The sequence below is a fragment of the Mustela putorius genome, unplaced genomic scaffold (assembly GCF_011764305.1).
Source record: "Mustela putorius furo isolate JIRA1106 unplaced genomic scaffold, ASM1176430v1.1 tig00003854_pilon_pilon_pilon, whole genome shotgun sequence".
NCBI classification, from domain to species: Eukaryota; Metazoa; Chordata; class Mammalia; order Carnivora; family Mustelidae; genus Mustela; species Mustela putorius.
The window spans coordinates 3,104,049-3,130,449 of record NW_025422006.1 but is presented as its reverse complement, the minus strand read 5'-3'; the positions used below and the strand labels follow the sequence as shown (position 1 = coordinate 3,130,449).

The 26,401-nt window shown below is 43.8% G+C and overlaps 1 protein-coding gene across 4 annotated transcripts in view; it reads right to left on the bottom strand.

Moving 5' to 3' along the window:
• The window catches only part of GLIS3 (GLIS family zinc finger 3), a 436,920-nt gene extending 411,375 nt beyond the window's left edge, over positions 1-25,545 (bottom strand). For 3 of the 4 annotated variants that reach the window (XM_004766193.3, XM_013063320.2, XM_045065028.1), the window contains exons 1-2: positions 25,039-25,545; positions 11,529-12,015 (exon numbers count right to left, since the gene is read on the bottom strand). In XM_004766193.3, coding sequence (XP_004766250.1) covers positions 11,529-11,916 — 388 coding nt within the window. In that variant the 5' untranslated portion in view covers positions 11,917-12,015; positions 25,039-25,545. The remainder of the gene's footprint in view (positions 1-11,528; positions 12,016-25,038) is intronic. The other variant, XM_045065029.1, reaches the window with a different exon arrangement.
• Between the last annotated feature and the right edge of the window lie 856 nt (positions 25,546-26,401).

Genomic DNA, 26,401 nt, shown 5'->3' with positions numbered 1-26,401 from the left:
GTGGAAGGCCTTCTGGACAGCACTCCAGTTGTGTTTAATGCAGCAGCTGGGTCAGAGGAAGGGCTCAAAAGTTAGCCATTATTTTATCTTTTTTATGTCACATTCCCTACCTGACTGCCACCAAAACCACTGTCTTATGCATGTGAGGAGGGGCACTTTTTTAAAAAAAAAAGATTTATTTATTTGGCACAGAGAGAGATCACAAGTAGGCAGAGAGGTAGGTGGAGAGAGAGGGGGAGGCAGGCTCCCCACTGAGCAGAGAGCCTGATGCGATGCGGGGCTTGATCCCAGGACCCTGAGATTATGACCTGAGCCAAAGGCAGAGGCTTAACTGACTGAGCCACTCAGGTGCCCAAGGAGGGGCACTTTTAACACAAATTGACACAAACATCTGCAACAATGTGTCAGTGGTTCTTCTGCTTCAGTTCACTGTATTTTTCAAAATAAATATACACCAGACACTACACCACCATGCCTAGTAAAAATTATGGGTAGACATACTGTCTTTCAGGAAATCATTCTCAATTGCCAAGACCTTGCTTTTGCTGCAAACCCTTAACCAAAACACAAAACAACATCCTACAGAAGTATAGGGCTCTGGAGTCAGCGAGACACTGGTTAAAATCCCCACATAGTCTTGGTCACGTTTCTTATTTTTTCTAAGCCTTTCTTTTCTCGTGTTTTCAAGGGGATATTTCATAAGATTGGGAAGGATTAAGTAAGTTATGTAAAGCTAAGAACAGTAATAAAAGGAAAGTGCTAACTAATTATTAGCCTCTTTATTTCCAACCCTAGAATAACCAGGAATGGATGCATTCTACTTAATAATATACTAATAATCACTCAATGGCTCCAAGAAATAATTTTGTTATTAACTTCTCTGGGTCTAATCTTGTCAAGGAGGTTGGACTACTTCACCTTAAAGAAGTTGGGTAAGATTCTGAATCCAATGTAATTAAACTTTGCCCTAAATGTAGGGGGGGTCCTGCACTCCAGCTCATCTGGGATAGCTCTGGGCATCATTACTAATAGGGCCCCAATTTACTCTTGAAAGTGTCCTGGTCTGGATAATAAATTCTAGGATCACCTTAAAGTAAAATCTTTAGGTGAAAGATATACTTTTAAAATGTGTTGTTTCACATCAATGTCTGTTTATAGCAGTTTGTTAGGATTTAAGTGTTTTCTGTCTCACCTCTGAAGCAAACTGAAACTAGAGCGCACTCAGGTCTCCGTGTATACACGGAAAGTAGCTTTTCATACCCGCCAGCCTTGGGAGCTATGACTAAGCTGTAAGCCTGTATTTCACAGGACACGTGGCAGGGGCAAGCAGAGGTGCAGGATGGGCTGTCCTGCCCAGCAGCAGCTGCTGTGGTTTTATGAAGACCCACACTGCCCAACACAGACTTACAATGAAGGAACAACACGACTCAACGTGCCTCTGGCACTAGACAGTATAAAATGCACTCCCCCATTTGCCATTGAATTTAACTCTCCAAAGCAGACACCGTTTTCTGCTTCTCCATGTCCTGTGCTCCTGCTGCTGTCACATGACCGGGTGGCCACCCGGAAAGCCAATGCATTAGCCCCCACCCTCAGTTCTCTGAAGCTCACCTTGTAGCCACCCAAGCCCCAGAACTTGCCTGCCTCGGTGGCTTGACCCTTACTTTCCACCCACTAACACGGATGTGAAGACCAGTTCTGGGTCTTCTTTCCCACTTGGGGCCCTGCCCAGAATGTCTAGCTTTGTTTGTCAGCATCATAAAGCCAAAGCCTAAGATGAGAGGTGGCCTGGACGCACTGCTACTCAAGGATATGTGGCCAGGTCTGCCCCTCACCTAGACCCTGCCCAATTGGAAAGAGGGATAAAACACTACCCCCTCCCCATTTTACACATGAAGAAGCTAAGGCAGGGAAGGTCACACACCGGGAGTGCTTGAGCTGGGTGTGAGTCTTCTGAATCCAGTGGCCACCTTCTTCCTCCCATACCAGTGTTTCTCAGATTTCAGCAGGTACTTACAAGGTCAGCTACATAATTTGCAAGGACCAATGAAAATGACAATGTTGGGTCCCTTGTTCAAAAAGCAGAAGAAAAACATTTTTCATTCTTCTCTGGTCTTCCTCATGATGGGTTGCAGTGTTTTTATAATTTGCTATTTACCACTGGGCTCCTTCCACATGGGGATACTTAGAGGGTAAGCGCAGACTCTCAAAGGTGCCGTGAACCTCACATGGGACTGGACACACAGCACACGCACCCTACCCTGACCTCCCCACATTCATGCCCAAGTCCCCAGTGGAGGAGGTAGAAGGCAGCAGGAGATCCTGGGCAGGGACAGAAGAGCCAGGAGCTATCGTAGCAGGATGGGAGACACGAACGGAGACTCCAAGCACCCTGCATATGCTCCAGGGGCCCATCAGATTTCCTTTAAAATACACAGGTCCGAAGACAAAATCGCTAAGAATGTCAAGACAGCAATTCCAGAGCATGATACCCCAAGCACAGAGCACTGCTTCCGAGCACCAGACCCCGTACAGTCACCGCTCACACAGCCAAGAAGCTGGCCTTGTGCTGGGGATCTTGTTAAAAGACACAATCTGAATAAGTCGGTTTGGGATGGCCCTGAGACCGTGCGTCTCTAACCAGCTCCTCCAGGACGCCACAGCTGCTGGCCTCAGCCTATGCACGACTAACAAGCTCCTACACGGGTCTCATTTTCTAACTTGTTTATTATGTCAGAGCCAATTACAAGCCTTCTATTTCATTATTCAAATAAGGCAGCCATTATAATAGGTATTAAATACAAGTCACCATCCATTGTTTCCTTAAAATTTGATGGGTCAGAAGTACCAAATCTATTCATATTCATGATACCCTCCTGCTCAGGTCTAAAGACGTCATAAACAGAGGTGTGCACAGCTACTTCTGCACACACTCGTGTCACACGGGGGGGCCCTCATTCCTGCCCAGGCAGACACTGCTCTCTCTGCTCAGAAGGGCCTGTTACTGGAAATGGTCAAGTCCAATTTCCCGAAACAGGAGCAAGGGCCCGTTTCCTCAGCTCATGGATGGACGCAGCAGCTGAACAGCACGCATCCTCCTTCCAGAATGGCAGCAACTGTGACCTCTCAGGAAAAAAAGGGACAAGGCTTCTCAGAACTCCCACAGCAGGAGCTCTCAGACTGGAGTGCCACTCTGAGTCAACCCACATGGCATATGGAGAATGAGATCGCCAGCAAACTGAGCCTCAGTCTCTCAGTCCCTAAAATGGGGCCAATCACACTTGCCCAGCCCCCTCGGATGGAACCTTTGATCCAGTCACAGAAGACAATATGCAAGTTTGCGAACTACAGAGTTCTGTGCAAGTCCGAAGCTGCTGCTCTTTAACAGTCTAAGAAAATGCTACAGGTGACGAGTGGATGGTACCTTCCAGCCTGTGTCCTACAGTACATGAGGCGTGTCTAGGGGGCAGAGAGCGCTAAAGGAGTAAGTTCTTTTACAGGTGGACAGCCACCTACACACTGCATCTGTGCATCGCACGAAGGGCAGCCCGTGGAGCCCAAAGAGTAAACAAAAGCAAACACCGGGAACCTGGGTGGCTCAGTGGGTTAAGCCGCTGCCTTCGGCTCAGGTCATGATCTCACGGTCCTGGGATCGAGTCCCGCATCGGGCTCTCTGCTCAGCAGGGAGCCTGCTTCCCTCTCTCTCTCTCTGCCTGCCTCTCCATCTACTTGTGATTTCTCTCTGTCAAATAAATAAATAAAATCTTTAAAAAAAAAAAAAAAAAAAAAAGCAAACACCGTGTTTCACCTGCTTTGTTGGCGAGACCAAATGAGAACTCCAACTATCTCAACTGGAATAATGCCTTCGGTCTCTGACCGGTTATTTTTAGAACCCTTTATGGAATATTAACTTTATTTGCTCTAATTCTGCAGGAAGCCACATTGGAAGCGCAAGGAAATAAAAATGATTAAGAAGCTGAAGTGAAAAAAAAAGAAAAGGTAACCAAATATTTTGCTGCAACTTTCATTAGCTCATACAGTAACTGCATCTCTTCAAAAACGTGAGATGCCAGTCGCTATTCCTGCCCCAGTGCTAACATGACAACATTCAACACAGTTTACTGACTGGTGTTAGCCAATTTTTTTTTTCATTGTCTGTTTGTCCAGAAATAAGCATAAGTAAAGGAATGATTATAGGAAAGTAACATTCTAAATCAGTGACAACGTTTTAAAATTTAGAATGTGGCAGTGGGGCGGGGGGGGGGGATTTGAAGCTAGCTGACCCACTAGGGGATCAAGCTCTAGTCTAAGCTCCAGGTTATAGCCCACTGAATTAGCAAACCACAAACGGTAAAAAATCAAAACAAAACTTGATGTATTATTTAAAGTACACTTAGTTTCTAGACCTCCCAGGTTCACACAACACATTGTTTTTTTTAAAACCAGGTCTTTACAAGAGACACCAGCCTTAAGTTATACAAAAGAGTTTTTTAATCCCAATTAGTTAGTGTCCTTTGTTGATATTATTCTGCTTTTTCTGACCAACAATAATGAATAACCCACAAGCGCTAATGAATAACTAACTCCCTTTGTCTCCAAGGACAGCAGAGCCCAACAAAAAATGTCAGAGGCCCTAAAGTAAAATAAAAATCCTTTACAATGAAAATCTTCCCAATTAGACAGTCCTACGGGTACTGCAAATGTGGAATTGTCTTAAATATTTAAATAGCTGTGTCAAATGTGCTTAAAGTGGGGATCATAAAACTGATTTCCCAGATGCTTTGAAAAATGCATTTCTGCCAGTCTAATTACAATTCATAACTGCTGAACAGGAAGTAGAGAGAAATGCCATTCTTGGTACAATAAATATAACTGAGGGCCTCGCAGGGCCTGGAAGTTGCCCACGGTGAAACACGGTCCATGCTCACTTGGTGACTCAGATAAACACAAACATTCTCATCTCGGTACATGAAAAATTTACATGTAGTAAAAAATCATTTCTAAAACTAATTTCTGCAATCTTAGAAATGTCAAGCTATAAGTAACTCCTCATTGTAGGACAGAGCCCATAAACAAATACACTGACGTTGCTGAGAACCAAGCATCCCACTACCACGTGTGCCATGAGGAAGTGTGAGGAAGAACTCTGTAATGCCGTGTTTCAGTGGGAACACATCACCTTCTGATAGATCTCCTAACTCTGTCCACACACAGGGCCTAGAGGCAAAGACACCCCACAATCAATACAAACATGCTTTCATCCGGTTTTCCAAATATTTCCGACCAGAAGGGAACCAAGTACTTTTGAAAAATGGCTGATTCCAGGTCCGGGGCAGGGAAGCACTAGCGGGCCTGGAGTATCTTGTTCTGTGTGAAAGCAAGGAAGTGCTTCCTGGGAACATAGCGAAAGGCATCAGGGCTGGCTTGAAGGGGCTCCCACCTGCTAAATCTGGGACAATGTCAGCATCGAAAAGATCAGTGATGGTAATGAATTTTGGCACAGGGACTTTTTTAAAAGAATACCTGAGGTAGGTAGTGATTCTCCAAAAAAAAAAAAAAAAGGAGAAAAAGAAGTTCTTTTTTCCAGAATACCAACTAATAAACAGAAGGAATACTGGAATGAGAAAACCACCGTTATGCAGTTAATAATGTAGTAACTGATTCACACACGCGTCATGATGGAGAACAATATATCTGCATAAGATTATGTATGAATTTTGAAAGGGAAAGTGTCCACAGTGCAGAGATCCTGGGGACACCACCTTCGCCAGATGATCAAAAACAGCACCACAAACACCATGACAAATAAGCATTCAGTGCTTCCAGTATATATAATCCACAAATAATCTACGCAGTACCCCTGTCACAAACATTTAACCCAAACCGAATCAGGAGGAAATGATCAGATGAACCCAGTTGTGAGACAAGACAACTAACCTGAACTCCAAAATATCAACATATTTTGTCAAGAAACACAACGAAACGACAGGGGTAGAGGGCCACTCCAGAAAAAAAGGGGACTAAAGAGACATGACAACCAAACATCCGGCAGGGTTCTTTAGTTCTTTTTTCTTTTTTTAAAGTAGGCTCCATGCGCAATGTGGTGCCCCACATGGTGCTCAAAGCCACAACCCTGAGATCAAGCCCTGAGCCGAGGTCAAGAATTGGGCACTTAACCCACTGAGTCACCCCAGTGCCCTGTAATGCAGGGTTCTTGACTGGATCCTGAATCAAAAGAATAGCTACAGAGGTCATGTGGGCTATAAATGGGGGGAAACAGTATGATCAGTAAAATAAATTATAAAATAATAATATCAGGGTGCCAGAGTGGCTCAGTGCGTCAAAGCCTCTGCCTTTGGCTCAGGTCATAATCCCAGAGGCCTGGGATGGAGCTCCGTACTGGACTCTCTGCTCAGCAGGGAGCCTGCTTCCCACCCCCCTCTCTGCCTGCCTCTCTGTCTACTTGTGATCTCTGTCTGTCAAATAAATAAATAAAATCTTTTTTTAAGAAAAAATATATAAAGTAATAATGTAAAAAAGTATTTGATTATGAATTTAAATATGTATTATATTTTAAGATATAACTCTATATAAGCAATACGATTGTATCACAGGTAAATTCCTTGGTTATGATTCATGTATCCCAGTTGTACAACATAAAAGACACCTGCTTAGCAATTTAGGGGTGAAGGGTCAGAATGTCTGCAACTTACCTACACGTGGTTTGACTTCCTTGAGAGAGAAAAAGGTAGCAAATGCTAAAAAGTGAGATAAAATATAATAGAACATAACACAAAATAAGATAAAATCTAGCTTTTTTATAAAGATAAATTCAGGAACAAAGAATGAGTTTTATTTATAAGTAAGTTATGTACGACAGACTAAGCATGGCCAGTTGGGTGGGGCTCCTGGGAAAGCCAATTAAAGAGGGTTGATCTGGAAGGAGCTGTCGTTTTCATCCTTCTGCCTTTTGTCCCTCCTCCTTCAGTCTTCTCGGAAGACAGACACCAGGAGCAGGAGCTGTGGGAAGCTCCATGCTCGTGCACCTGACATCCCTGAGCTTCTAGCCACTGGCAGCATCACCCACCCTGGGCTGCTCTTTGCGTAAGAAAAATGAACTCCTGTGACGTTCTCAGTTCATGGCATTCTTAGCATCTCAGTAATTTTTTCATGGTGCCCCTAGGCCAAAAAGAAACAACTAACACTACCCTTTATTAAGTACTTCGGTGCCAACAAGTTAATAGTATTTATGTACCAACAACCTATTAGCTGGTTGAAAAAAATAATATACATAAATTAAGAATAAAAGTATTTTAATTTCATTCTTAAATAACCAGTCTTCCCGGTGGGATATGCATTCTAACTGTGCCCTCTACTACTTCAGTTCTTGGAATCAGATTGAATACCGTCCCCTCAGCTCCAACTCCATGCTGATTTTCACTTAGAACTTGCTTATCTCTATTATTGTGATAAAATACACATAACATAAAATTTAGCATCTTATCCAATTTTTTTTATCTTAGTTTGTTTATCTATTGAAGTAATTCCTATACCCCATGTGGGGCTTGACCTCAGGACCCTGAGATCAAGAATCACACACTCTGTCAAGTGAACCAGCCAGGCACCCCCAATCTTAACTATTTTTAAGTGTATATTAAGTACATTCACACTGCTAGGCAGCCATCACCACCATGCATCTCCAGAACTCTTTCATCTTCCCAAACTGAAACTCTGTCCCCACTCAACTCTGACTTACCATGCTCCTCTTCCTCCCATTCACAGAAAACACCGTGCTACTTTTTGTCTTTATGATTTCACTGTTCTAGGAACCTTGTATAAGAGGAATCATACAATATCTGTCCCTTTGTGCCAGGCATAATTGACGCAGCATAATGTCTTCCAGGTTCATCCATATTGTAGCATATGTCAGAATTTCCTTCCTTTTCAAGGCTGCATACTATTCCACTATAGGTATAAGACATACATATTCTTTATCCACTCATCTGCCTACACTTGGGTTGTTTCCAACTTTTGGCCTACAGGGAACTAGCTTTTTTATCACAGCTACTGAAAGCGAATATGACATCACTAAAAAGATACAGTACAATTTCATGTTGAAACTGTGAACCTCCTCAAGCTAATAGTTTGCCCAAAGTATGCCACAAATACTTCTGTGGCCTTCAAAATTAAAATTATCCCATGGTGGTTCCCCCTGAGTTTTCTGTGGTACTCCAGTGTCCCTGGCACACTATTTGACAACCATGCTCCACAATGTGAAAGTCACTTTTAGTTGAGTAGAACTCAATCCTTAATTAACATAAACACTACAATTGAATTTATATTTCTCATGAGGCTCCCACTGGAGATTGTCCAGTTCTCCAGCCTTTAAGTCAGATATCTGACTGTGGGGCAGTCCTTAAATGATGTATTTCCCGTACACAGTTCCTCTGGATTCCTGAGAGATGGTATAATGACCCTCAAGGCTTAGAGAATGTATTTTCTTCACCACCATGTAAACTGTGCTTGGCCCCAAAGCCATGGTACCCCACCACACTGTGATGGTTGGTTTTATACATCAACTTGAGTGGCTCATGAGGTGCCCAGATATTTGACTCAATACCTTTCCGGGTTTAATGTGAGGGTGTTCAGATGAGATTTACATTCAATCAGGAGACTGAGTAAACCAGATTACTCTTCCTAATGGGGATAGGCCTCACCCCAACAGCTGAAGGCCTGAAGGGAACAAAAGGCTGACCTTCGAGCAAGCAAGAAAGAATCCCTCCCTAAATGACTGCTTACAAACTGGGATATCAGCTTTTTTCCTGCCTCTGGACTCAAACTGAAGCATCCTCTCCTCCTGGGTCTCAAAGCCGCTGTCCTTCATAAGGGAACTACAGACCACTGTCTCTCCTCTGTCCAGGCCTTCAGACTCAGACTAGACCTACACCATCAGCAAGCCAGGGTCTTCAGCTTGCTAACTCGTCTCCTGTGTCTTGGGAACTGTCAGCCTCTGTAATCTATTCAGACACAGGTTATGGACAAGGGATGGGTCACATTCACACACAGATACATTTCCTATGGTTCTGTTTCTCCAGAGAGCCCTAACTAATGACACCCACAATCGCAGGTCATTTGGTACCTATCCCGGGCTCAGGGTGATTTTCTGTCTATCCAGAACAAGTTCGAAACAGCCTCCTCTCTCCCCTCCAACACACACAGACATACAATTTGCATGATTGCAAGGCTAGCTCCTTATCCTTCAGGTGTCTGCCCAGATGTCTCCTCCTGATCCATTTATCAAGCATGGGCTGGGAACCCTCCAAATGCTGCCCTACTGCTGTCAGTGTATCCCAATCAGAGCTTTAACTGTGCTTTATTTTAACTGCCCGTTTATTTGTCTGAATTCTCCTAACTCCTTGAGGGCCAGGACTATGTTTTATTAGCTACTGTATCCCCCAGAACAGGGGCTCACCTTTAATACATCCTCAATAATTATCTGTTGAGTAAATGATTAGATGAAGTTCAAACAGTCCTAGATTACCATTCTCAACCAGTTACTGGCTTAGCTTAGGAACTGTCAACCAAGACCTGAAAGGGGCACATTCAGCCACTGCTGGCACCATCCAGAGCGGTAGCCAAGCTCCAAGGCTAGAGGGGATAATAATATGGTTATCCTCAACCCCTAATCCATGCTCAAGCATACCCCAACCCTGCAGATCCAGAACAGGCACTGTAAGCTTGGAAGCTGAGCAAGGAGCCAGGAAGTTGAAAAAAGAAGAACCAGGGACAGCACTAATTTTTACAAGAGTTTCAAGATGTATTAACCCTGACAGTTCACTATCCCTGAATTACTGGAAATAATTTTTTTAGCTATGAATATAATCATAAACACTTGTTGTCCCCATCAAAGTAATATCCCCAACCTCCTTACCGATGGCAATGCTGAAGTTATTTATTCTTTCTAGACTTTAGCTCCTTTATCAGTCAATCAACACTAGCAAACAACTCGGGGTTGCTGTGAGGGATAACTGAGATTTTACATCGGAAGCACTCAATACAGTAGCTGACGCATGCCCAGTTATGACATAATAATAAGAAGTTATTATATTATCAGCATTAATAGTGCCAGCCAGGATTCAACGCAAGTATATGTAATGAAAGCAAGCTACATACAGTTTATTAGACAAGCAAGAGCTGCAAGACTTTACTGGGCCTCCGCCCCTGAAAATCCAAACACACGAGCTTGACATCACGGTTTGCCTTACCAGGGACGCAGCAACCTGACAATGACGCAGCCGTCTTGGATGTGTCCCCAAGGAAAGTTTTTCCTCTATGTACACTAAATATCAGTACGTGTAGGAAATAAAGCAATCTAAAACCAAACCTAAACCAAGATAAATAAATAAGAAAAGAAAAAAGCTACATGTATAGTTTCTTATACTTTAAGGTTGTATAGTTTAGGGTTTTTTCTTAATCTGCCCATTTACACCATGCAGAGGAATACAAAGACACTAAAACAACTTTAAGGATACAAATAATTATTCACCTGAACTGGGTGGGTGAGTTATGAGTTAACTGGGTGAATGGCTATTCAAGCTGCTAATAATCTTATTTAGTAGTGTACACGCTTAATATAAACATTTAAAACCAGGTGCTAAAAATACCTAAGGGCATATAGAATTGTTCTATTTTACATAACAAAGCTATTATTTCACATGAGGTACATACTCTCCCTTTTTCTAGCCCAAACATACATTGCATGTGCAATATCACCCAGTAAGTCAACATCAGTTTCTACAGAGTGTGCCGTTCAAATAATTTGCTGTTCTCCAACAACTATTCCATGATTTAAAATTTACATTATTCAAACACTACTGAATTAAAAGCACGCGCTCTCTCTCTCTGCGTTTCAAATTAACCAAGTGTCTAGTTCTCTGCAAACCCCAAAATACATCCTTTCATTATTCTCTTCTAGCTTCCTTCCCTCTTGCCACCAGCTGTATTACAACATTTAAGGGTTCTGCTCTTCGAATAATTTCTTATCATTTCTATGTACTAAGTCCTCACTTCATTAGCTGTTAGGCTTTCTCCCTTTTTATCCTTTTCTTTCCAAACCTTTCTTCTGGCACCAACATGCATGCTGACAGCTCTGGCCACCCCTGTGTACCGTGGCCCAGGGAATCCATCCCCTCCGTGCGCCTCGAGGGTGGAGACTCGCTACAGCAGCTCTTCCCCGCCTCTACCACCACGCACCCTCACTCCCTGTTTCTGAGCTCCCTGTCTCGCCTTTTACCCTTCTTCACAGTTCCACGAGGCATCCCGTTTATCACTGTGGCCTCCTCCCCTTCCCATGCACCTACACCTCCACCCTTCCTCAGCAGGGAAGCTGAGATCCTCGTGACACCACCAGCTTTGTCCCTGATACTCAATCCTGTAGTTTTCCATAAGATTTGCTGGCAGAAAGAAATCTGGAAAGGAGAAAAAAAAATCGTTTCCACTATTAAAAGATCCCAGAAAGACAATCCTACCTTTCCCAGGATTTGGAGGAAAAGGACTTCCAAACTCCTGCTGCTTTGGCTTTAAAGTGTGTGGCCCTGACATGCCTCCAGCCTGGGTGACCTGGAATCGTGGCTTCCCATTGGTGAGCACTTGTCTCCTGGGGCTCAAGGCAGGCAGATGGAGGGGGCTCTCGGCCATGTTGCTCTGAGGAGCCATCCCTCCTCCTGAGGGCATCTTGAGATGGAGGCTGTTAGCAAGGCTTCCGAGGGCAGGGCTCGCTGTGCTGCCACAGGACGAGGGACCAGGAGTCCCAGAGTGGGCTCGGATGGGAGGAATGTGTTGGCCACTGACCATCCCGGGCCCCTGTGGGGTTCCTGATGTCCGGTGGAGACTCATGCTGCATGACCTTCCATTCATTCTGAAAAAACCTGTGGCCAGGATGATCAAATATCCAATGGCACTAATGACTCCTTTCAGGCAAAGTCCAATAAGTTATCCATGGTGTGGGATATTAGCCTGTTTAAAAAAATAAATGCAGGCATTTTTAAAAGTAAAAATGAAAATAGGTCACAGTGAGTTTTCAACCTGTGTAGCATTCATAGGAAGAAAAGAAGCACTCTTAGCAAAACGGCCTTTTACGTAAAGCGGGGTCATCAAACACATGGGTCACTGGCAGGCCCTCTCCCCTTCTGCATTCATGGTAGATGTGGACTATGGATCACTGTGTTGTTTTGTTTGCCACTGAGCCCTTCTCAGTACAGTGCTCTTGGCAACCACGACCAATCAACTGGTGCCAGTTTGCAAAATGAAACTTACTTTGCTCTGTAGAGGATCTGTCCATACTAGTTCACTTTTGCTACAGTGAGTCCTGGGAAACCCAAAGCATTACCTCTGTGATCTCTGAGACCAATGCTCCAAAATTTTCAGTAAATAAGCAAAAGGCTGGTAAGGCCTCTACATGAGATTATGAGGATATTAAACCATGTCTGATTTTTACCATAAGAGCAAAGTTTTCAGTCCCTAGGCTTACAAAAGATAAAAACAGGAGTCTGGTACTCTCGCAAAGACATCATAGACCCACATATCCAAACACTCACAGCAGCATCAGAGTCTTGGTTCCCTAACGATTCTGAGTTATTGGGGGTGGAAACAGAATCAACACGACAATACTCTCACCTTCTACCAAGATCCCAGAGAAGGAAAAGTCTGTGCAAAACACTTTATGGAAAGCATCCTGCAAGAAGAGCCCTTCTAAAGGTCAGTGTGTTCACCATACAGCACACACAGTAAGTCAACCATGGTTCCACAAACGCAGCTCATCTGCCATCCTAGCACCCCGCTCCTCAAGTGGCGAAGAGAGAACCAACAGCACTGATACGACCACAGGACATGATGTCAGTACTCCCTGGTTACAAATCTTCAGGAAAGGTCTTCCCTCCCTTAACCAACAGCTCCCCAAAACATACACAGACTCAAGGTGACTAAGCATCACTATTCCAAATGATTGACAAACAAAGTCACACTTTGTATTCTTTTGCACAGATATGATCGTCATGAAAAGAAGCCAAAGCTCAACAAATACAGGAGAGATGACGGAGTGCAAAGCAGCAAGTGGTCAGATATTCTCAGCTGGATGATTCCTACTCTGTGTGATCTACTCTGTGTCTTAGACAATTATTTCCAGCCAGCTCCCAAGCAAATGGCTCTATTTGACATTAGGGACAGAACAGCACAGAGGGAAAACTCTAAGGGTTTCTTTTTTTTTCTTCTTCTTTATCCTTTTAGAAAATCAAAACTCAAGCACTCACTCTTCCCTCTGCAAAGTTTACTCTGTGCGCCCGAATGTCGAGAAACTTCAAAAATTACTAACAATGTAACACTTGGAATGTTTTCCTCATCTTTGCCAATTCTCTACTTTATTAAGAATTCTCCCGGTCTGTCACATTTCATACTGCCATGCCATCCAGTCCTAAGAAATGCTCTGAGGTCCGGATCCTGCCCCTCTCTCCACGACCATCACCAAGAATGGACAAGGAAACCCAGCTCAGCCAAACCTGATAAGGTTTGTTTTATGCTTAAAGCTTTTTCATGTTTTAAGCTTTTTTTTTTTTTTTTTTTTTTTAAGATTTTATTTATTTATTTGAGAGAGAGAGCACGAGAGGAGGAGGGTCAGGAGAAGGCAACTCTCCACTGAGCAAAGAGCCGGATGCGGGACCCGGTCCTGGGATTCTAGGATCATGACCTGAGCCAAAGGCAGTTGCCTAACCAACTGAGCCACCCAGGTGCCCTATGTTTTAAGCTTAAGTTGTTTCATGGAACATTAAGAAGTGAACCCTAGTATCAAAAATCCCAATGCCTTCGCTGCTATGTCCATTTAAGAACTCCAGTGTAAAAAAGAAAAAGAAAGAAAAAGGAACTCCAGTGTATTATCAGTGGGTCTGCTGAGTTGTGGGTTGACTCTGAACAACAATCATTACATGTCTCTGTGCTTTGCCAGAGGAGGTTTCCCATCTATTCTCCACACATTCATAAAACTGTGTTTTCCGAGTACTCTGAACCTTACAGAAGAGACCACTTATTCAGCATCAACCAAAATAAATAATTAAGTATATGTGCTGTATTGGCAATTTGATGAAAATGAGGAATCATCCAACATGACTGGCACTATGAGTCACCCTGAGTCCGTGAGACAAGTGTCTGTAGTTTTGTAGAGTATGCCCACTTACAGGTTTTTAAAAACAAAAAAAGTCCTCTTTGTCAGCAAGATCACATACAAGCAAAAATCTGGATAAAAAGACGCAAGTAGGTTCTTAGCATTAGGTTAGATCATTAAGAGGGTGAGTCTGCAAGAAAAATAATTAACATGCAGAGAAGTTAATTGAGTATCAGACACTCATACCAGCCTGTCAAACTGGACTTTCATTTTATTTTATTTATAAACTACACGCCTGTTTTAAATAGCTTTAGGTTGAACATAACAACAAAAATAACAAAAATGCATTTAAATTTTATCACTAAAAAGGTGAAACCAGAAAGTAAAGTGATTCATGCCAGAAAGAACACCGGTAAGGCAATGACGTACAAGCCAAGAACACCAGCCTCAAGACAAAAATGAAATAAACTCTATGTGAAAATATGCCTGATAACCCAGTTTTCACATTAGTTATGCCAACAGATATTTCAAGCATTAGAAACTAGAATTTAAAAATCAATTTTATCTGTCAGTATTATAGTACTTTTATACTTTTTAGCAAGGCCCTGTGATCATTTATAAGCCTAAATCCACGTGTAACAGAAAAGGAATAAACTGCTCACTTTTAAGGAAGACTCATCCTTACTGAGTCAGAGTGCCAGGACACCTGAGTTCTACTTCTAGCCAATCATTTATAACTTCCCTGGGCTTACAGATTTCATCCACAAAATGAGGAAGTTGATAACAACTTCTTGAAATTCTGATCCCCCAGATAATCAAGATAAGGAAGATCATCAAAAATACCCACTTACGATGATCAAAAATAAATCTGTAGATTTTATATCTATGGCACTTAAATCAAGAGGACAGAGCAGACATGGAAGCAAAAATAGTAATCTTCATCCACTCCGCCAAAGCAGGAGCTGATAGGAGGTTCTCACCTCAGCAGTGTGTTGTAAGACAACACTGACCTTAATAAATGGACCTCGGGATAAAATTTGCCTACCCTTTGCCAAAAAACAAAATCACAACTAATCAATATCAAAACCTAACTGGTAGGATTCCACTAGCAGATCATTTCTCTATTTAAAAACCTACTCAAGAGGCGCCTAGGTAGTGTAATCGGTTGAGCGCCCAACCCTTGATTTTGGCTCAGGTCATGATCTCAGGGTCATGAGATCGAGCCCCACTTCTGGCTCCACACTCCATGGGGAGTCTGCTTGAGATTCTCCCTCTCCCTCTGGCCCTCCCTCCTCTGCCTGCACACTATCTTTCTTTAAAAAAAAAAAAAAAAGAAAAATTGTTCTAGTTCTCCAGAATTACTTTCTCCTCCACCCTCCACCCACTGCCTACCCAAAGCTGTCAACAGGAACAAAAAAAAGAAAGAAAGAAAGAAGAAAAAAAAAGAAAGAAAGAAAAAAGAAAATGCAAGGAACATTCGAAAGTACAAATTTAGGGTACTTTGGATCCGACATAGTGATACATTTAGAGTTTCAACGCTCTGTCTGTTCAAACAATGAAAATGCTCATTCTGTTAAATGAGTCAGCATAAGTTAATAAATCTTTCCTGTTGACCACTTTCAAACTCCTAAAACATGCTCCTGTAAATCAGGTCAGAAAGGAAATTACTTAACTCTTAAGGAAACTAAGGCACAAAACCATGTAATGATTTCACTGTTTTGAAAAAGCTACGACTTTTATCAAAATACAAAATCATGACTCTACCTTCTACCCAAGGCTCCAGGCGCTAAGTCTCAGATTTAAAAAAGATCCAACAAGTGAAAAGCAATGTTAACTCAGCCATTCAAGAAAATTCCAAAAACACAAGTTCCATAATGCCTATTTACAGCCCAAAGCCCTTTCTTAGTAAATATCATTAATAAACTCATCTAGAGTCATAATTCATCTGATGAGCCAGTTAATTATTAATTTTCATACATCATTTCATTTCCTTAGGCTACATTTAGCCTTTGTTACATTTTCCATTCCTTATGCCACAAGCGTTTCTTACCCTGCATAGAAAATCTGATAATGAGACACAAAATACTGGTCAGCAAACAAAAATGCTCCTGAACAGCTTCTTCTATATACATCTAAGCCATCTAAAATCAGATTTTTATTGATTCTTTTCATTTTTTTCCCTTCGGGTTAATGATTCTATAATTTCATTAACCGCCTTTTCAACATCACTGCCTTCATCATTAATAGGCCCAGGCTATTCCCCTGCGCTTCTCTCGGTTACAGCTTTTGTAGCCAGAAGAATATAGAAATGAAAAGCCTATTGACAGATAATATAAGTTATTCTCATGCACGGCTGCAGTGTGAAGCACATTTTGCAATTCAATCAAGGACAGATAGAGCTGAATGTTCTTAGATCCCAGGAGTTCATTTTAATCAGCAGAATGTACCTTGTCCTAACACAGGTGACTGACTCCTCAGAAAAGATTGTATAAACAAAAACCAATCGTGTAAGTCATTTTATTGGCAACAATATAAACACGGCTATATTAGATGAAACCAATAAATCAAAATTATTCGTCTGCAATTTTAACCAGAGGAAAGTGCAAACATGCGCCTGTGAAGCAGGACGGTATTATAGAGGAAATGCACTGGCCGTGTACAGTGCCGTGTCTCTAAGTTGAAAGGGAGTGTGCTATGTTATGATAAAGTCATCCACAACAAAGTGGAACTGATCATTTCTGTGGCTTCATAACTTTATTTGGTGAGACTGACAGATTCACAGACGTTACAACAGAAGTTACAGGGAAACAGGGCTGGGTGGGATACTTCCACAGTAGTGGGACATTGAGCACAAACTCCAAAGGCTACACCTGGTAGTTACCGCGTATGGATTAAACAGTCATGTAGGTACTACCCAGGTCTGATGCCAGAAATGCTAAGAATGTTAACATACTTATTCTGAACACTAAGATGTACACACATTATTCAAGCAATATAATCACCAATAAAGTACAATCTTACAAATCAAAGAGGTTTAGGGCTGAGTTATATCAATTACAAAAATGTAGACAAATCACTATTCCCTCCAGGGATTCAAGGCCATTCTTTCAAAGACCACTCAGAAAAGATAATATAATGCACATTATGGATCCCATCAAATAGAGTTTCTGATGGACTTAGCTGTGGATTTCAACCACAGCTTTCTAGAGATATACACATTTTAATTTTTATATTTTATAAAATTTTCTCAATGAAAATAATCTTCCCTCAGTAGGGAGTAAGACATCTGGCAGTGCCCTTTTAAATTGAAGTTAATGGCTCTGAGATGCTGAACGCTGCAGGCAGTAAATATGGACAAAGGAAAGAAAGGCAAGAGTTAAGGGGAAAAGGGACAGAAGTCGGAGAAAAAGAAGATCGAGTCCAATTCAGGAATCTAGTCTCTAAGTCAGCCAATCCTAACTGAAAAATCAGAGCAGAATCGACAACCTGCCACGCAAAGGCCGTGATTACAGACTGCTAAAAGAAATTCCGTGTCTTCAGGAAAATACTACCAGAGGGCAATATTAAAAATTCAGTAACCTCTCTTAGAATCTGTTCGCCATACTTTAATCCATCTATACAACTCTCAGACCACCCCCTAGCTTACCGAATGTCACTAATTTTAGTAGTAATTACCTACAAATGTTTCATTTACTTTGCCTCAATCATTAACTCATCAATGAGTACAGAAAGTTCTAGGAATCTGTGACCCTATCACCAAGGGCAGGGAGAGGGGAATAATTAGGACTGTAAGAAATCACACAAAATGAGAATGTACTTGGAACCAAAAAAATTTTTAAGACAAACATAGATATGTTCAGAAAGGTAACCATGCATGGCCCTAAGTTCCTAGATCTATGTTTAACAAAGGGCTCTTTTTAAAGCAGTGTTTCTCACACTGGTTGCAATCTGTTGGTAGGCACTGAAATCAATTATTCAATGGAAAACATGTTTTTTAATGAAATAGAACTGACTAGAACAAAATAGAAGCTTCCAGAGTACATCAACTGTATTAATGGTTAAGTACTATTTTGTTTCAGTTACTTGTGAGTGTACATGTCTGTATATCTTCAATGTATATAGTGTATATTGGGTAAGATGAAAAATAGGTTTTATGGTGAGTTACAGTCAAAAAGGTATAAAAATCACTGTTACAAAAGCATGCTCAGGCACCTAACAAAAAGAAAAGGTGCAGGTATAGACAGAGTTGAACCAAAGTAAAACAAATATCAAAATACAGCTGTAATGAGCAAAGGATCTAAAAGCTCATCATTTTTATCTTTATAAAACACAATGATTCACCAGTACAAAGGTATCATTCTACCACTGCTTTCTTTTCATTGTGCATTCGACTCAATGAATATCACTAATCACTTGTGCTCTATAAACATCAAAAATCAACCAACTAACAGAATTAGGATCAAAACAACCCACAGTGGTAGTGATTCCTCATTGCAGAAGGTAGAGGACCTTCCCTGAAAGAGAATTTCCTTCTTACAATGCTAAGGGGGGACTGAGTTTTTCAAAATGTGTTCTTAATATGAGTTAACCATCAGATCCAATGAAGAGGAATTTGAAATGGAAAAATGAACACATTCCTTATGATGTCACCACTGAATTAATTACCTGAATTGCAAAGAGGGAACTCCACACGGCCATGGTTTGAGACACAAAGGCCTCTTCAGAAATATAAAAGAGTAACTGGCTTTTCTTTCAAAAACAAGACAACCTCCAGCCTCATATGAGGAGATACATATGTAGCGAAATACGTCAAATGCCAAGTGCATTCTTTGTCATTTTTCATTTACAGATGACTACGTGGTCCGTATGAATAACTATTTACAGAGGTAAAGATCACAACCCTTTCAAACAGGTAATAAATAACTACTTAGAGGAGATTCTAGAAATAAAATTGACTTCATCACTCATTAAACCAAATATTCAAGCATATTAATGTGTCCCGCATCACATGTATAACTGAGTGATTATTTCCTTCAGTGTAGTTATTACTTAAAAGTGACCAATAAAACTATTTTTAGGGTTAATAGACAAAAGTTTTACACAAGTTAAATTATGTTCACTGACATCACTGCAGAAGTATGAACATTCACAACAATGACTAGGCTTTAAGCAACATGACAACATATTTATAGGAAGAAAGAAAGGAAGGAAAGAAAAGAAAAGAAAGAAAGAAAGAAAATGAACAAGAAAGCAAGAGAGAGAGAAAGAGAAGAGAAGAGAGAAAGAAGGAAAAGATAGGAAAGAAAGGAAGAAAGGGGAAAAAAGGAAACATCAACATGAATGACTCAGTCAAGTTACAGAAAGAAGTGGAATCCACTGGTCATGCTGGAAAGGTTGGGAAAACATTAATCCATTTCTTCACACACAAGAATAACAAGAATTCATACATAGCCCTGGCATCTGATTAGTTTTCTGCGTACAGTATTCAGCAGGCCTAGAAATGAAACTTCGGGAATAACTGATATTTAGAAAATCTGATCTTGAAGAAGAAAAAGAAAGGAAAAAAGTCTGATCTCTTTACCAAGGCCCCCGGGACAGGGTCCGGTCTGGCGCTGTAACCCTATCTCCCCATCTGCAGTGCAGCAAGGCCTGCTGCACCTGAAGGAATGTGCAGTTGTTCCCATGCTTGGCCTTGAGGAGATCACATCAGACGAGAATGGCCCCATCAGCTTTCTTCAAGTCTGCTCTCAACCACTTACAGCTCCCATGATTCCAGTTTTAGAGACAAATCCCCTGATTTTGTTCCCATAGTGGAACTTAACTGGATCCTTGTTTCTGCTCATCCTATAATATTGTCTTAGAGTCTACATGGGTGGTCTTTCCCCTTCTTCCTTGTTTTGTCCCCCTTTTCCCCAAATCCAAATCCTACTTACCCTCCAGGTCCACCCCAGATACCCACTTTAGGCCTTCCCTGATCCTCTCTTAATATCTGTATCTATTTGCAAAATGGTTAGAATCACACTATTATACATAGTTCATGGGATTATAAAATATTAAATGAGATCAAGTATGTTACTTGCTTAACATAGCACTTGGCACATAGAAGAACCCAATAAATGTTAACTATTTTATTCAAAATCCCTCTCTTACAGCATTCATAACTTTCTACATTGTCTTATAGTTCTGTCTGTGTTTCACCTCCCTGCCTAAATTGTAATGACAACACGATTAGGGGCCCTAATTTACCTTTGAACTGTCACCGGTCCTTATATGTACATAGATGATTTTATATTATAACTATATACTTACATTTTCATACTACATGTATGGATTTTTATATTATATTTATATATTATGTGCACTTATTATACTTATACTGTACTACTCATTTATACTGAAAAAATGTGGGATCGATAAAATATATAATTATGTATTTATAACCTATATTTATCATTTATTGCCCAAATAAGCCCAGTACAATAAGGTGTAACTGTATGATCACAAATCCCCCACTCTGTGTCCTGCGGAGCCAGTTAAATCATGTTCCGCAGTTCATTCCTTTCTCTGACAGGAGAAAGTAGCACAGACACTACAGCATTCTTCTAAGTCTTCTGGCCTTTATCGTGATATACTCATGAACCATGAAAAATCGTAGGTCAAAGCTGGAAAACAAACACAGTCACTTCAGTATGGAGACCAGGCACTTCTTTTGGTTGGGGATTGGTGGCCCTAGCACAGGGGCTGTCAAATGCACTTGGAATAGTCATGGAGGAAGGAGCCCCTTGGTATTCTCCTTGCTCATCCCACACTGGCTTCATGCTGGACATTTTACTCTTGTCTGCTATGCCCCTATCAGACCATCATTAGCAGAGAAAGTATAGCTTGTTTTGTCAGTGTTCTCTTTCATTCTATCGTATTAAGTAATGCCTGATGAACCAACTTCTGCAAGCTAAACTATTCCCACCATGTTTAAAGGGAAATCCAAATTATTTGACCTATTAGAAGGTTGTTACATCAGCGAAAGAAGCCAGACGCAAGACTATATATTGAATTATTCCACTCATATTAGGTATTTTTTTAAAACAGGCTAAACTAATATATCTGTTAGAAGTCAAGGCAGTGTTTATTGTGGGGGTGGGGGGAACATAGTGAGTGGGAGGGTGTATGTGAGAGGTATGTGGAGTGTTGGTAATGTTCTATTTCTTGATCTGGATGCCAGTTAATCAGTTGCATTTACCTTGTGAAAATTCATAAAACTTGAGATATGTGTACTTTTCTGTATGGATATTTTATTTCGGCTCAATAAAAAAATTGGGTTTTGTGTTAAGTCTGCCTGAAGTAAATGGAAAACTTGGAACATGGGCATCTTCTTATCAAACTACATGTTAGAGTCATTTCAAGATTTTCTCACATGTCTCATCCTCCAGGAATGAGTAAGCCAGTACAATTTCCTGTGCTCCATTTATTTATTTTTTAATTTTATTTTCAATCTTAATTAAGTCTATGAAGCAACCAAACTTAGTGGAAAGTCCTGTATTTCCACCTTCTTTATAATATCCTCTACAGAAAATAATTATAAAAAACATAGAAAATTACTTCTCCAGGGAAGAGAATGTGCACAGGATGCCACTTCCTGAATTATCACCTTCAAGAAGTACTTCATCTCTATTCGAGAAGAATTACAAATTAACATTTCAAATCCAGAGATCAATACCTACAATATGAGAGGGACAAAAGTAAAAAGAATGTCCTCAGGCTTAATTTAGTAGCAAGAAAGAACACACCGAGAAAAAAAGACTGAGAACACTCAGCTCTCTTTTGAAACAATGGAAGACCACTTTCTGCCATATGAATGAAGACAGGACTGGTACCAAATACTAGTTTGCTATTGTTTCACCTCCCCCATCCTGCCTATTTGCGGCCAAGAGGAATTTCACCCACTCGCTGAACCTCAGGGTCTACCCCACCCCCCAAAATTCGCTTCTCCTATTTGGAATGATTATTACTTCCAAGCAAACCAACAGACCCCAGGTATTCCATCTCTGACAAACTAACTACTATTAAGGAACTTGGGTAGGCTCAGGGATCCGAGAAAAGATATCCTCTCACAGCTGGCCTAAGGTGAACTAGGAAGAGAGGAAGTTACAGCAGCACTTAGACTGAACTACTCATACTCAAGAACTGTTGAGTCCTCTGAGCAACAAAAGAAAAGAATCCAATTACCAATAAGGAAAAGGGTTTTGAAAGGAATTGGAAAAGAAATGTCCCCTACTCTTCGTTTCAAAGGCAGTGGCTGGTCCTGTGAGGCTGCCATAGACAACTAGTGAAAACATCTGAAAATTGGAGCGCACGTACATGTGATCCGCAACCTTCGGCATGTTCCCAGTTGCAACAATAACGTAATACCACACACTCCTGTCTCTACATGGAGGCAAGCTCTCCCCCAGCCCTCCCGTGGGCAGATCCTTTTTCTGCAAAACTTTGCAGGTTTCACCAAGGAAGCAAAATTAGAGGAGGGAGAAGATGAGGAATGAGAGGATTAAAACCAAACAAATCAATTTTATATTAAAAAAAGAAATAGGCTTCCCAGTTTAGTGTAAAAGGGTAGTCTAGTGGAGATGGGGACACAGGGGAAAACGGATGTCTGGCTAACTCCCAAGGCAGAAATCATGACTCATCAAAGCTTTCAGTGGGGACATAAGACTTCACATTTGTCTTGAGTTCACCTTCACGCCAAGAAATGCTCTCTGCACTGGAAACTGGGAAACTTGAGTGTGTGCCCGGCATCTGTGACAACTGGCTATGAAGGCTTGGACGGAGCCCTAAAAGTCTCTGGGTTCTGGGTCTCCTCGTCCATAGGTGATCTCCAAGGTCCCTGCTAGCTTGAACAGCCTAAACTTGGTATTCCCAGCTCCCATAGCCTAAAGGGAACTGATCCGCTGGGGGGAGCTACAGGATGTCCCTCTTCTCCTCGGAAACTGCAGCACTCCACCCCCCCCCTCCCGGCCCAAACTCTGGGGAGATACTGATGTTCTGGAAGTAGGTGGGGAGAGGGTGCAAAGCCCATTTCTCCCTTAAAAGGGGGTGGCAGTTGCAAGAGTCCAGTCCCAACAGACGCTACTCCCTGCCATTCCGGAAGTACCCTCCACGCGCAGCCCCTGCCCCCGGGTTTAGATGCTCCCGAGAGGAGGGCCTCCAGAACCCCGCGCAGCCTAGCCGACTACAGAGCAGAAGGGCAGGGGGCTCTCCAGGCCGGGGGAGGGCTTGAGAGATCTGGAGAGGTGCTGGGGACTCGCCGGGCAGAGAGACACGCTGGGGCAGGGCAGGAGAAGGGCAGCCCTTATCAGCTCCCGACCTCCGACCCCCCCTCCGCCCGCGTTGGGCCCGCAGAGGTCCCGGCCGGGGGCATTAAGCTCCACCGCACCGAGCGAGGGGCGGGTCTGAGGGCGGAGGCGAAAGGGCCGGGCTGGGGCGCTCTGCTGCGACCCTGTCACTCGCCGGCCGCCTCTGACCCTAACCCTCCGCCCGGTCCGCGAGCTAGCGCAGCAAAACAAAACAAACTCGTGCCGGTTTCCTGTTGTGCAACCCAGTCCTGAGTAAGTCGGGCCGAAAGGGCGCCGCCGCTAGCCCACGGCTGGAAAACCCAAGCGGCGGGGACCAGCGCACTGCCCTGCCCGGCCCGAGCTGGGGTTCGGGGGTCGCCGCGGCTCGGAGCTCGCATCAAGCTCGTGTCTAAGCCCTCGGGTCTCCTTTTGCTTCTTGCCTCCCAAACACCCCCCAACAAGTCGAGGGCGCGACCCAGGAAGCCAGAAACCACCTTTCCCAAAGCTTCTCCCTCCAGGTACCTACTTGAATCATCCATAGGATGACAAATCCATCGGGGCCAAGTTTTCCAGACACTTGGGTAACTTCCTCGTCCCCGAGGTGACTTGTCAGCTCCAGTGAGTAACTTGGAAGTGTCGCTTGGGGCAAGGTGTGTGTCTAGGCGAGAGCCGGCTGCTCACTCACGCTTTCCGGAGAGCGGCCCGGACTGACTTCAAAATACACACGGGGTCATTTACAGCGACTGCAGCCGCGAGCAGGACAGAGCACCCGAGACTGAGACATTTTCCAAACAGTGCTGACATTTTGTCGGGCCCCATAAAATGTAAACGCGAAGTGACGAACCCAGTGGGGAGTGTGAGCGTCTGCGGATGTCTGCGCACTCCGCGGCGTGGGAGGTTGTAGTTACAGACCTGGCGGCTGCGGGTCACAGAACCTCTCCCAGCGACAAGCCGGCGGACCCCCAACCCAAGGACCGTCCGGAGCAATGGGGACATTGTCTTTGGTGAGGTGGTAGGCATGAAAAACACCCTTAGCGGAGCTCCACAAACACGTGGAATTGGAAAACGCAACTACAGCCCCGTGTGCGCGCGGGACCTCACGTCACCCCATCAATTCCCTCTTCTCCCAAGTTTCCCTTCAGTTGGGACTCCCGGGTGGCGTGCGGGACATGCCCCCTGCGTCCTGCAACTTGCCTTGATTGTGTGGCCCTGTAGCCCCTGTTGTTTAAAAGAAAAACCCAAAACAAAAACTCTTCCTAATTAAAGAAACTTGAATCCCTGGTCGACTTCCTTTCCGTCTTCCACACTCAGGGCTCTTAGACAACTGACAACAACAGGGCTGGGTTCCTAACCCAGGGTTGCTATCTCAACAAACAGCGCTTTTAGAAAATCTGGGGCTGGGGGTACGCTTCGCCTTAAACCCGCGCAAACGCCACTGGCTCGGCGTGGAAAACTAGTTCTGATCCCTAGTTTGTGTCTTGGAGCGTTAACTCCCCCCCTCTTTCAAGCACCGGTTTCTCCCGTCTCTCGCCTGCGAGCAAAGTTCCTATGGTCTCCACTTACCAGGTAACCCGGATTTCCACAACAAAGCCAGGCGTGCGGGTCCCTTCCCCGGCCCGCCGGCGAGTGACAGCGGCGGCCAGCGCTGGCGAGGAGTAACTTGGGGCTCCAGCCCTTCAGAGCGCTGCGCGGGTTCTGCCTCCTTCGGAAATGAAAACTCTCATCCAAGCCGGGGGACGGAGCGCGGAAACCCGGCCCAAGTGCCGTGTGTGTGTGTGTGTGTGTGTGTGTGTGTGCGCGCGCGCGCGCGTGTGCGAGGGCAGCGGCGGCAGGGGGAGGAGGAGGCAGAGGGGGGTGGCTGGACCCTCGGCATCAGCTCATTCTCCCCCCCACACATACACGTACACACGCAAATGTTTTTTAAAAAGTTGAGTTTCGACTTTGTGCCTCGCCTGTCCTGCTCATCCTCGCCCTGAGCCGGGATGCGTCTGGGGGCCGGTGCGGGATGCTGGCTAATTGCTTTCCGCGGGTTCCGCTGGGGGAGCGCCGGTGCGAGCCTGGACGGCTGCGGCGGGCGGGGGGTGGGGGGGGGGTGCGGTGCGGGGAGGGGCAACACTCTGGGCCCTGGCGCCGGTGCCCTTGCGCGCCGCGCTCTGGGCTGCATGGGCGGCGCAGTGTGGACGCGGCTGCAGAGGGAGGGAGGAGGGAGGGGGAGAAGAGAGGGAGGGGTGAGGGGGAGAAAGGGGGGAGGGAGGGAGGGAGGCGGCCCCGAGAGGAGTGTGGATGTGAGATCGGCCGCGAGGGCCGGCCCGTAGCCAGCTGCTTCCTGACTGAGCGCCGGAGCTGGAGGGGGAAGAGGGTGGGGGCGGGCTCGCGGGTCACCGGGCTGGCCGGTCCGATGGCCGCGCTCCTGCCTCCCGTCCACGCATTCACACACACACACACTCGTTCCCGTGTGCCAGGGGGGTTAGGAGCTCCAGCCCAGGGGGACGGCAGGGAGACACTCTGCCTTCTTTCTCGGGCCCTATTTGGTAAACCGGCTTTTTTTTTTTTTCCACTTGAAAAAGTATCCACATTTCGACAGGATCTGATGTCAAATAGTAAAGAACAAGCGGGGGAAAAATACCCAATCGTAAAATTCAGAAAGAAAAACTTTTTAGAAGTGGGAAATGCCAAGAGTCTTTCTGATCTACCGGGTTACAGGAACCGTAACTTCGGAAAATGGCTAGGTGAAGCACAGGAGTTGCCTTTGGCATCTCTTCTAAGTACAAGCAGAGAAGAAATGAAAATGTTACCTGAACAGAAACTCTAAAAACAGACTGTTAGGGTCGGAGGCAAACTCCGTGCAGGGACAGCAACCATACAGTGACACGGGGGCGCTTGCTCCGAAGAAGTCAACATCCTCACCTTCGTACCCCACTTCACT